Raw genomic sequence first — 12,728 nt, forward strand, 5'->3', positions numbered from 1 at the left:
TTCGTTTGATTTTTTTAACCTCAAATTTGACCACTTATCTTATTCAAAAAATTATACAAATATATTCTAATTTAAATTATTCTTGAAGAACTTTTATTAATAAAGTAAGGCACAACAAAAGAAGTCATAATTTTTACAAATTATTGAATGAGATGAGTGGTTAAACTTGAGGTCAGAAAAGTCAAATGAATTATAATTTGAAATGGAGGGAGTATATAACTACTAGATTGAAACAATAAATCACATGGTTTTTCAGAGAGAGAAAAAAAACTTCTTGGGCCTTCACAATCTTGCACATATCTCTAACAGAAAATTCATCTATATAAAGGACGAAGACAGACAGACAAGGCTTTTTGTTCCCTGGACAAATCTGCTGATGGGCCATGGGCCTTTATCAGACTATCACCTAAAAATAGAGCCCACAACTACACCAATACATGCAATCCCTGCTTAATGCATTTCAGAAAACATGTCTTCCGATAACTTCTGAGAACCTCCCATTCTCATTGCTCACTATTTGCCTCCATCATCTTTTTTTTCCTCCTATAATAACAGAGTTCTTGACCGTCGTCGCTTTCTCCCCGATAAAAAGAAAAGGCAACGGGAACCAAAAACAGGGAAGGCCAGATCTCGACCGTCCAGTTGCGATCAGATGGCAAGAGTTGCATCCAGCTGTGCAGCCATCCTCGCACAACGGTGAGAAATCAACACTACCCTTTGATTTGTTCAGGTAAAAAAAAAACTACCCTACCCTTTGACGCAGTAAGGACCGGGCTTGCATGCATCCTTCAGGAGGGGCCTCTCTGCGGCGATGACGGCAATGGCGTAGCTAGGATTTTTGTTTAGGGTATGCCGAGCCAAAATATTTATATGCAAATCGGTAAAATTCATTTAGACATTTGGTAAAATTTCATTAAAACTACCTAGCAATTTTGTACACAACTACAAAATAGCATAATAAGTCTTAAATTACAATCCAAATAGTTTAAAACAACACACTAATAGTTTGGAATATAAACGATACAAGCTTAAATAGGATTACAACACTATTTTATTTTTTTTAGGCCTACGGTTTCTAATGGCCATGAAAGTCTTGATTACATCATCTTCATCCACATCTTTCAAAATATCTCTTTCCATGAACGTGAACAATCATCCAAGAGAGTATCACTCATTTTATTTCTTCGTTTGGTTTTGACAAAATCCATACCAGAAAATGCCCTCTCAACACTTGCCGTCGCCACCGGTAGAAGAATACCATTTTGAGAAGCAAGTAAACCAAATCATAAACATTGTGCCTATTTGTTTCCACTAGCTTAACCGAGAGATCAACAAGGTTTTCCAGACCACTAAATCTATCATCATGTCTCATGACATCAATATAAGTATCAAGTTGCAATTCTAGACTAACCAAATCAGAGCCAAAAATGTCTTTGGGGTAGAATTCAGCAAGTCGGCGTACCTTTTGTGCATCAAATGATGCAAATGAATTAGAAGGGTTGAGGGCAGACATACAAGAAAGCAACTCCATATTAACCTCATCAAACCGACTATCAAGCTCTTAACTAATTTTATCAATGACCCCAATGTATACCTCTCTTCTGAAATGATCATCATTTGTTTGATTTTGGACAAACCGTCGTGATCTTCCAAAAGTCACATAATTACCCTCCATAGTAGGAACTTCGACACCATGCTTGTTGCAAAACAAAGTGACCTTTTGAAGGAATTGATTCCATCCTTCAGACCTCAAATGTTGCATTCTATTTTTTGCCACACCAACAAGTTGGATTGCATGAATAATATCTTGTTCTCTTCTTTGCAAACACTCAGATAATTCATTTGTACATCCAAGAATAACAAACATTAAGTGTAAACTGAACACAAAATCAAAGGACTCAAATGCTCCAACCATAAAATGAATTTGTATCCAATCCGCCTTATGTGTTGTATCCTCAACTGGTTCTACAGATGGAGGTGGTGTAGGAGTAGGACCAACAACTTCTTCAATTACTCTCTCATGCTCTTGCTCTTGATTTTGCTCTTCCACCACAGGAGATGAAACTGATGCACGTTTTTTTTGCAGCATGCTTTCGGAACATAGAAGCAATGTCTCCATCCCTCTTCATACTTCACAAATCCTACAACAACCAAAACACATAATACATGTAAAGAAAAGTTAGGGTTAAGGATTTGGGGAAAATTTGAGAAGAGAATGGAGGGAAAAAGCTCTCACCAAGAATCTGGGTCGAGATTTGACTAGGATTGGGCGCCTCCGCACCGGGCGTGGCCGGCTTGGAGCCAGTGGCTGCGCCGCTGCGCCCTGCGACTGTGCGAGCTGCGGCCTGTGGGAGCCGAGGGGCGAGGGCCCGAGGCGAATAGGCGATGCGGGGCCTGGAGGATGTAGCAGTGCTGCCGGGGATGGGGTGCGCCGCGGCGCCGGGGAGTCGGGGACGGGGCCGCCGGAGGCCGGAGCCGAGCAGCCAAGGCGCAGAGCGCCGCCGCTGGCCGAGCGCTCGCGCGGCCTCGCGAGGGGAGTGGACGTACTGGTTCTGGCTGGAACCTGGAAGGGATTTTTTTTTCATAATCTGCTTGTTGGGCTGGGCTTAGGGTATGCCAAGCCATACCCGTGCAGCCCATTAGCTACGCCAGTGGATGACGGTCGCCGAGGAGTCCGTGAAGAAGGTGGAGGAGAAGGCGGTGAAGCTGGGCACGGTGGCCAAGGACATCGCCAGCGCCATGGCGACCACGACAGAGGAGAAGACGGCGTTCTGGGAGCCGGACCCTGAGACCGGGTACTACCGGCCGGTGACCGGCACCAAGGAGGTGGACGCCGCCGACCTGCGCGCCGAGATGCTCAAGCAGAGGATGCTACAGGACTGAAGCAACAATCCCTAGTGCCATTCGGCTTGGTGCAGGCACGGTCTGTCCCTGAAGATTACCCGGTGAAGATGGCTGCCTATTATTAGCCACCTTTATTTAGGGCCCATTTGGGAGGAATCTCGTGTAATTGATTGATGTAGGAAGTAATTAATCTGGCTCTTGCTCAGTTAATGGAGGATTCCTGGCTTCAAAACCTGCCTTGCTACACTTCACAAGATCTCAAAGCTATGATTCAGAGGTGCCATGTTTTCAAATCGTCTAGTCGAACCTAGTCGCCATGGGACCGATCAGACGACTAGTCGCGATTAGTCGTCGATCAGGCCGATTAGTCGAGCTTAGTTGGTTCTAGTCGTCTGCCTAGTCGTCCTATGTGTCCCAAGACCGATATGATATATGTACTACATATTACTTAATAAAAAGCAAGAATGAATGCAACAATAATAGTCGATTTTTCACTTATTTGTGAGAGGATTTGTGAATTGTCCAGAACTCTGTATTCCTGTCCCATAGTTCATATTCCTGTCTCCCAGCCTCTATATACCAAAAACCTAATGGTCCACATTGCCAGCCCATCACTGGCCGAGGCCCACAACTCAAACAGCCCACAAAACAATCTCAAGTCTGATCGTTTTCCAACCTGATCGTGCGACTAATCGCGACTAGTCGATGACTAGTCGGACGACTAGAAAACTAGTCGTCCTGTCCTTTATCGGGGTCACCGGACCGATAAGCCTGACTAATCGCGACTAATCGCGATTAGTCGGACGACTAGATAACATGGCAGAGGTGCATCGTCGATGCGTGGGGAATCATGAGACCATTCGACAAAAATGATGAGAATTCTAATCCGTAATTTATTTTGGTAATGTTTGGGATAGGGCGTCCGATGCTCCAACAAAAAATCAGATGCCCCAACCGCAGCAATAATGTTGCAGTGCGATTTTTTCATACATAATTTTGTTGTGATGGGCACATGCTGATGTTGCAGGCTTGCAGCAGGACAGATGTTCCAATAACGAATTTGAATAGCGCATCATACCAACAGCAACAGTGAGAGCACAGAATACCAAACACTAATAACATCACACGACGGACCTTTGGATCCACTACTACCCCGTTGCATTCATGGTTGGAAAGTGAAACTTTCCACAACCACAAGAGAGCGCAACTCCATCTTCTCTACAAGAAAAGGTGTTTGGAGTTGTTTGGTTTTCATCCATGAGAGTGGAGTGGTATCTTTTGTTGGATGTTAAGCTGTTCAGCATAACCAGACTCTTATGTGTGGAAGTAGTTCGGTTAGATTGCCATCTAATTTGGTGTGTCAACTATGTAAGCTAGAAAATTTTCATCCTTGCCAATAATAATGTGGACTGAATTTACAAAACTGTCTTGAACGTCATCAATGATTATGTTCCCCAAACCAACCCAATCGCTGTAACACCCTAATTTAAATACAGTATTTAATAATAAATTTAATTAGCTTTATTTAATTTTCTAAAATTTTATATGCTTAGCCTTGTATTTTTTTTCTTTCACAAGTAATTAAAATTTTTCTAGGTTTAAACTTGTTTGTGCATTCATGCTGGTGCATATTTTTATTTGGTTGAGTGCATAGGGTTTGAATTCAAATTTAGTTTGAATTCAAATAGATTTGAGTTGGTTTGAAAAAGGAAAAGAGAAAGGAAAACCAGTTTTCAGCCCAGCCGAGCCCAGCCCAACCCGGCTTCCTTCTTTTCCCCGGCACAGCAAATCCCGCACGCGGCCCGATCCCTCTCCCTCCCCTCCCCGCGCTCGGCCCATCCGGATCGGCCCAACAGCCAGCAGCCCAGCGCGCAGCACCTTCCCTCCTCAGCCCGCCGTTCGCTCGCTGGCAAGGCTGGCCCACGTGTCAGCCGCGCCCTCCCCGCTCAGGCCGCGCGCGCCGTTGCCGTCGCTCGCTGACCAGCCTGGCCCACCGGTCATCCCCTTCCTCCTTTCTCCGCGTGCTAACAGAAGCCGGTGATCTCGCCCTCCACGGCACGCCTCCCCGAGATCCTCGGTTTCCTCCTTTAAACACCCCCGGCCTTCCCATTGCACCCGCACCTTCCATCCCCGCCGCCCAGAACCCTAGCGCACCACGCTCGCCCAGCTCCGCCGCGCAGCACCCCCTGCGCCGCCGTGCCCTCGCCGCTCTACTGCACCACGGCCGCCAATAACCCCCGCTGGAGCTCCGTCTGAGCACCAGGAGGCTCACCGAGCTCACTTTCCCCGGTCCGAGCTTTGCCAGCGCCGGAATTCGACCCGAGATCCGTCGCCGGTGAGTTGCTCAGCCGGTGAAATTGCTCGCCGCCGGTGCTGCTCCGGTCATCCTGACCCCCGCTGCATCATCACAGCATCCTTCCGCGTCGATCCACGGACTTCAGACACCAGGCGACGCACTGCATCGACCTCCTCCGCGAGCTCCACCCCACCTCCGCCGCCGGTCAACGACGCCGACAACCCTGCATGCCGTTCCCGCCTGACCCGAGCCCTCGGTGAGCAACACCCCGACTCTCTCTTCCTATTGCGCTAGCTATCGTAGACCGTAACCCACCCTAGCCCCCGGAACGCCGCTCCGCCGCCGCGCACGCCATTGCTCCGCCATGGCGGGCTCTCTGTAGCGTCGCACTATGCCGCGCGTGCCCTTTTTTTACTTGCTCTTGCACCCCACGCACACACTGGCTCGAGCACGCCCAGAACCCATGTCGGGAACGCGTGAACGCATGCTCGCCAGCGATGCCCCGTCGTGCAGCCCCGCCTCAGCCGCTGTGCAAGCCATCCCGCACCCCGAAGCCCAACATAAACTGCACTGGTGGATCACGCATCTCACATTGTACCTTTCTGACCCAACCCCCGGTCGAATTAGACCCTGGAGCATCGGTTTCGATGGACTCCGGCGAAGTTCGGCACCGCGCCGCCGCGGAGTGAGGTCGCCGTCGACCGAGCGCCACTGCCCAGCGCCCAGATGCATCCTGGCCGCCCGATCTGAAACCTGCGTCCGATATTAGATCTAAAGCCCATCAAATCCTAACCCTCAGATCCAGATCCAACGGCCTAGATCCTTAGATACCGCATCGGCCTGGTCTTTTTACTAAAGAGACCCTGATCTTTCCTAGAATCAACCCGCCGTCCTGTCCAGTTCAAAGGTAATTCCAGTTAGGTCCAGTTTTTAATGTTTAGACCCCTGAGCTTTCCAGAAATAGCGCCCGCAGTCTAGCCCGTGCGTTTTTGCGCGTTAGCCCCTGGATCTATCCGTTAATTATGTTTTAGTCCCTGGTTTTTGCGCAGAAACCCCTGTAAACTCTGTTTTTCTTGCAGTTTAGCCCCTAGATCTTGTTTTAAACCTAGTTTTCGCATTCTAGCTCCGTTTTAGGTATTCTTTATGTCCACGCGATCGTTGTAATGCGTAGAATAGTCTTAGCTTAGTTTTGTTTGCTGTTTTTATATATTGTTGTACTATTTCTTAGGTTTTGCTTTTGTTTGCATGTATGTGTATGTGCTGGATTTTGTTTTGGCGTTGCGATCGTGAGTAGACGTTGAGCAGTCGGAGGAGTACTAGGAGCCACCCTCCGCGGGACACTTCGAGCAGCAGGAGCAGTTTGAGGAAGGGAAGTATAACATGAACATCCTATCACCTTTAAATACAATTTCATACTGTATTTTAATATTATATGCCTATAAGGACTTCCCTAGCCACTTTATATATATATATATATATATATATATATATATATATATATATATATATATATATATATTGCTTGGGTTGCATTTTGGTTAGTTGTGCTAGGTGCCGCGCTATAACACACTTGGTCCTTTTTAATTAATTTGATTAATAGTATATGCAACTTAATTCTGAGAGTGACCCTCTGTGTTCTGTGCTTGTGTGGCTCATGTCTCGTTAAAAATTGGTTTTTCTAGAAACATGGTTTTGGGGGCCAGCACGGTGCTTAGTGATTGGTTGGCCACTCTCCCTAAGAACCGGTTCATAGAGCGACAACCTGGGACAACAGCGCTACCACAAGACTGGAATGGGACGGTCTTGGCTTACTAATTAAGTCTTTTTGGTTTGGAGTAACTTACCTGCGGGGCAAGGGTGGTAAGCTTCTATGGCCCTCGTACTGAGTGGCCTCGTCTGTGCTTTGTGTCTTGACGCCCACTAGACTTGCTTCATAGTCGCCGATCCAACTCTCGCGGTTACTCCTTACCAACGAGATTCTTTGTAACGGCCTCGTAGTGAGTTTACTAATCATCTCACCTACGGAAGTGTGATGAACAACTAGCGTAGCTCACGACTTGTGGGTAAAGATGTGCAACCTCTGCAGAGTGTAAAACTGGTATACTAGCTGTGCTCACGGTTATGAGCGGCCCAGGTCCTCCTTTTGATTAGTGGGGTTATCTCCTTTTGATTAAGGGGGTTCCCTGGGTGGTTTGGTTTGGTATGGTTCTCAGTAGTATCATAATTAATCTGATTAATTACTATGTAATTGGGGTATGGTAACTCATCAACTTGTAGTATATAGCTTTAATAAAATTTTGTCAAGATTAAAAGCTAATGCAGTTAAGTCAGCCAACCTTAGAGTCTCATAGTTTGTGTTATACTTGTTGAGTACAAGTTGTGTACTCGTTCTTGCCTACTCTACTCTTTTCCTCTTGTTCTCTTTGGGAATACCCTACTGCTGCTCAGTTTCCGGCGATGCGGAGGAATTCACCCGGAGCTATCAGGAGTACGAGAATTTCTAGACGGTCGTCTCCCAGTCGACGTCCCTGTGGCACCCAGCTTCCGAGAGTTCCGTACCTGTTTTACGCTTCCGCATACTTTATATCAGACATTTTGTCATTTATTTATGTAATAAATAACATTCGTACTCGCTTTATTATACCTTTTTACGTGATATGTGCTGTGATATACTGTTCATTCTGTTGTATATACGTATGATATGTGCTGTGATATACTGTTCATTCTGTTGTATATACGTGTGACTTAATCCTGGCACGTATATGATTGCTTGGTTTATGTCTTTTTGTAAACCGGGTGTTACACTCCCGTACAAGGAATATTAATGCTAGTTAGGTGTGTTTATGGGCCAACAAACAACTCGCTGCGATAGTAGGGCTTGTTCAGCAGCTTTTTCAATGGAGCTGGAGTCATTTAGTAAAATAGTATTTGTAAAATGACTTATGAACAATTAATACCCAGGGAACGAGGAAAAGCCCGTGAAAAGGCACTTTTATCGGTTCTTTCATTTCAGTGTATGAGCTGTTTTGGAGTTTCGCGGGGGCTTTTTATGTAAAGCTGTTTTCTTTTTATCCGTTGACAGGGCTTCCTCAAAAGCCACCGGAGAAACCCTACCAGACACGACCTGATTTATCGACACGAGTACGAAGTAAATATCCATTGATATTTTAGATTCACTAATGCAACAAGCCACTGTTTACAATATAACTGAAACAGAATTCCTTTTACTTGTACCAGTTCCCAGACAGAATGATGACTCCATTTTCTGAAAAATGGAAGTTCATAGACATTTATCTATGTTGTACTGACAAAAGCTGTTTAGTCGAAATACATGAACGTTCAATTTGTTATGCATATTTGCTTTAATTCAAAGATGTTGCGTCAGAAATCATTGAAATCTCAATTTAAAATCTTAACCAAGATGATCTTGTATCTGACTGACCCTTCTACTCTTTGATTTCTTTGGGATTATGACAGCAGTACTTGGTAGCCTTCCAGGTAAACTTGTAATGTTTGAACAGATTGCAAACATCTGGATTAAGCTTCCTACCGAGTAATTGTGACCAGGTTTGGAATCAAAGCACTCAGATGATTACAATATAATCAGAGACTTTCCTATCTTCTGAGCAATCTGGATTCTGGAACACTACATCTTCAGTTACTTACTTCTGTATTAACCAAATAGATTCAGTCTTAAGCCCACTACATCTTATCAGTAAATGACCAATTCTCTTACTAATGTTTCTACCCGTGCATTCATATACCATGAAATCCACTTTCTTCTAATGTTTTGTGCAAAAACACAAACACACGCCAGCCAGTGGCTAGTCCAACACCCCAACTAGCATGGCAGACACCTTATTTTCAGTTACATCAGGCCATGACCTCTCAGCTGTAAGCCTTAAAAAATGAATACAAAACCAACCACAGCATTTTTAAGTAAACTGACAAGATGAAAACATAGCAATCTTAATCCTGAAAGGAATCGAAGCTTCATATTAATTGATGCTTCTGAACATCAAAACATGAAGGTTCACACTGAACCTCCTAAAACTATGGCATTGATCTAAATCACACAATCTGACATTATCTGAGAAGTCCAGAAGGAACTGACAAGGAATTAGAAACATTACCAATTGACAATGACAAACTAGCTAGAGTGCAGCAGAAATTCCATCTCAAAGGTAATAGTGCTTTATACTGCAATTTTCCTAGCTTACTGAAGAAAACTGTAGCGAGCAATCATTGGTTTCCATCTAGAAACAAATAAACCTTTAAGTAACTTGATACATCGTTGCAATACAAAATTTGTAGCGAGTGGCAACTCTCCTCTCTTTTTTAAGGGGAAAATTTGAACCCACTTGTAATAATCTCATTCCTTCTGGAATCATGGTACCAATAAAGTGTTGTTCTTGTAAAGTAAAAGATTACTGATTTAAGCTTTCTCAAGTCTGGAAACAAAGACTCCATGGAAATGGTAAACTAACCAAGTTTACAATGAACTAATCACAACAGTTAACTGAAGCACAGCATCCATAACCATCAGATTCAATAACCACAACTTAGAAACTCATTCACATGCCGCAGACATCACAAGGGAAAGATCATAATTTCCATAGACTTATAGATAAAAAGATTTGAAAGGTCTTAATTGCTTTGTCCCTAAACTGTCTTGACACATTGGCGAAACATGAACTCGAGTACTGAACTTGCTATTCCATCCCACATCTAAAAGCTGGGACCTTTCATCTTTCCTCTCTTTATTAACGCATCTACTAAGAGTCTAAGACATACATCGCTAGCGGTAGTAGCTTACAGCAGCAGCACATTCAATCTGCAGAAGTGGGATCCTAGAACGCACCTCGCAGGCGCAGCTTGGCGGTGGCAGCCCCCGGCTTCAGCATGAGGAGGTCGTTGCAGTCGAACCCGCAGCCGCAGTTGGGGCACTCGAGGAAGTTTTCGATCCCGAAGTCGGCGGAGGCGATGCCGACGGAGAACTCGAGGTTGTCGCCGCGGCGGGTGACCTCGACGATGTTGATCCACAAGAAGAGGACCTTGACGGAGACGCCCTGGAGGTTGTAGAGGTGGTCGGGCTTGATCTTGCCGGTGATCTTGGTCTGGTAGCGGAGCGAGTAGGACCCCTGGATGGAGAACTCGCAGACGGATTTGCCCGCGCCGGACGCGGAGGCGTCGAGCGTGGCCGTGAAGGCGCCCGTGGAGTTGTCGAGAGTGTAGGCGACCACGCCCTTGGGGAGGATCCCCGGCGGGAAGTCGTAGTCCGCGAGGGCCTCGTAGGCGGTGGGCTTCGCCGAGGCGCCGCCGCCTGCCGCGGCCGCGGCGGCGACGGCGAGGAGGAGGACGAGGCGGCGGTGCTGGAGCATGGCGGATTAGGGAGGAGAGCGGTGGGGAGTGAGGCTTTGGTTTGGTTTGGTTTTGGAGATTTTTTTCGGCGTTGGGAAGGAGGTGCGTGTCGTGTAGTCTGCATGGTTCCCTAACCGTCGGTAACCGGTCCGGTTTGACCGGTAACCGGTCAAACCGGTCCGGACCGGTTCCGGTTTGATCCGGTATAAACCGGTCCAAATTCAAAATTTAAATTTGAATTCAAAAAAAATGAAAAATTCTTAAAAAATTCCTAAAAATACTTCAAGATGCGACAAATTTAATGGTGTCAAATTTTCTCAAAAATTCGTTCATTTAGTATAGTTTGCGGGGATTTAAAGTTAAACAAAAAAAACGTGCATACAAAAGTATACAAATACAATGTAAAAGTAGTACAAAAGAGGGTTGGAGGGTTCATTTAGACTAAAATATGTTATACAAACATTTATTTAGTATACTTTGCGGGCATTTGAATTTAAACCAAAAAAGAAAAAAAATTGAATTTGACTGGTTACCGGTCAATCCGCGGCCGGTTACCAGTCAAACCGGCCGGTATACCGGTCAAACCGGCCGGTAAACCAGTCTAACCGGCCGGTATACCGGTACGAACCGGTTGAACGGGGAAGTTTGAATTTAAATTTGAATTTGTCCGGTTCCGACCGGTAACCGGCCAAACCGGTCCGGTATACCGGAACCGGAGGCCGGCGGTTACCGGTTAGCGGTCGGTAAGTTGAACCCTGGTAGTCTGCAGTGTGTCGGTTTTAAAGGCCGGGTTCTACACAGCCTGAGCCTAGTCAAGTAATCCAACCTACTTATGGCAAAGAATTTGCAAGCAAAAAGGAAGAATTTTTAACATCAAAAAGTTACCATCAATTTAGACAAAGTGGGATCAAATAAGTTTCGAGTTATACCAATAAAAATTTATTTGTTCGAAAAATTTCTTCGCAACAAGCATGGCGTGTGGTGCTGGAATTGTTCCTCAAGTTGGGATGGAACTTCAGCAACAGAGTTGTTGAACTTTAGATGAGCTAGTCTATGTTTGGTTAATCCAATGTTCAGTCTTGTCGGGTACTACGATTAGGGACACCCTAATCGTGATAGTAAGATCGCTCTAAAAACACAAAACACCTGTTAAAATAACTGGGCCACAAAGGCCCACGGCCTGCCTCCCATTCGGAAGAAAGGAAGGGACTCAAAGAAGCCCAGCGTGCAGCCCATTCACATTCCCCTCGAACCCGCGGAACGATCTCCGCCTCGCTCGAGGGTCCCTATCGGGCCCGCTGGACAATCTCCGCCTTGCTCGAGGGTAGCGGATCTACCCTCGGGCGGGTGACTCATCTCCGCATCGCTCGAGGTTCCCCGTCGGGATCCCTCGACTGCACTCCGCATCTCCGCCTCGCTCGAGGGTAGCGAATATACCCTCGAGCGGGTAGCTCATCTTCGCCTCGCTCGAGGCCACCTCTCGGCACAAGGGACAAACAACCTCACCGCCCAACTGCTCGCCGTACGAAGGCATTAAAAGCCGGCCACTCCGCCACGGCTCAAAGGACGGGCGGCGTCAGGCCGCCATTCCCATAGTGGATGTGACCGGGGTCCCATCTGCTGACTCCGGTCACCATTCCGCCATCCCGGATACTGTAGCAGTGCATTGGGACCTGCACGCAGAACAAGATAGGCTCGGCACTGCTCCCATTACTGTTCTGCCGACGCCGACCATTCGGGCTCGCCTCCCACTGGGGAAGGGGTCCGGGACTTCCACGTGTCCCACGGACCTTCTAGTGTGCACGCCCGTACTCCCACCAGGGGGTCCGGGGCCGTCGCGCGCCATTACTACCGCTAGTCCACAGGGCCCACTACACACCACCACCACGCCGCATGCGGGGACACTGCAGGACGACCGGCGCGATCTTCACAGGACCAAGGACAATGTCCAGGACGACTGCGACGCGCGCCGCCTTCCCACAGTGTACTTCCTACAGTGTTCGACCACTGTACCTGCGATTCAGGGGAAAACGACGACTTCCGCGCCCCTACACTCGTGTACGCCGCCCCCTCCTTGTGACTATAAAAGGAGGGGGCGGACTCCCTCTGGGCCTCTGGGCTGCTAGGCTCTGGTTAGACTCTCTCTCTGGCTTCTCTTTTCCAAGAGGACGTTCAGGAACTACTGAGCATTCATCTCAACTGACTCCACCCCTAGCAGAGACTTGGG

General features: G+C 46.8%; 2 protein-coding genes and 1 long non-coding RNA gene across 3 annotated transcripts; 1 reads left to right on the plus strand and 2 right to left on the minus strand.

The window, feature by feature from the left end:
- Positions 1-881: 881 nt before the first annotated feature.
- Positions 882-2,492, minus strand: LOC120698967. The gene is made up of 2 exons (XR_005685149.1): positions 2,237-2,492; positions 882-2,141 (listed from the first exon to the last, which is right to left on the minus strand). It is a non-coding gene; the product is annotated as an uncharacterized LOC120698967 (long non-coding RNA).
- Positions 2,493-2,655: 163 nt separating this feature from the next.
- LOC120698966 (protein SENESCENCE-ASSOCIATED GENE 21, mitochondrial-like) lies at positions 2,656-2,899 on the plus strand. Its single transcript, XM_039982782.1, has one exon. The coding sequence runs from the start codon at positions 2,656-2,658 to the stop codon at positions 2,881-2,883; it is 228 nt and encodes a 75-aa protein (XP_039838716.1). The 3' UTR covers positions 2,884-2,899.
- A 6,793-nt stretch (positions 2,900-9,692) lies between these two features.
- On the minus strand, positions 9,693-10,609 carry LOC120698969. The gene has a single exon (XM_039982783.1). The coding sequence runs from the start codon at positions 10,519-10,521 to the stop codon at positions 9,991-9,993; it is 531 nt and encodes a 176-aa protein (XP_039838717.1). The 5' UTR covers positions 10,522-10,609; the 3' UTR covers positions 9,693-9,990.
- Between the last annotated feature and the right edge of the window lie 2,119 nt (positions 10,610-12,728).

Source organism: Panicum virgatum, chromosome 3K (assembly GCF_016808335.1).
Source record: "Panicum virgatum strain AP13 chromosome 3K, P.virgatum_v5, whole genome shotgun sequence".
Classification (NCBI taxonomy): domain Eukaryota; kingdom Viridiplantae; phylum Streptophyta; class Magnoliopsida; order Poales; family Poaceae; genus Panicum; species Panicum virgatum.

Coding starts and splice junctions, on each gene's coding strand:
- LOC120698966 (XM_039982782.1), top strand. CDS start 2,656: ATGACGGTCGCCGAGGAGTCCGTGAAGAAGGTGGAGGAGAAGGCGGTG.
- LOC120698969 (XM_039982783.1), bottom strand. CDS start 10,521: ATGCTCCAGCACCGCCGCCTCGTCCTCCTCCTCGCCGTCGCCGCCGCG.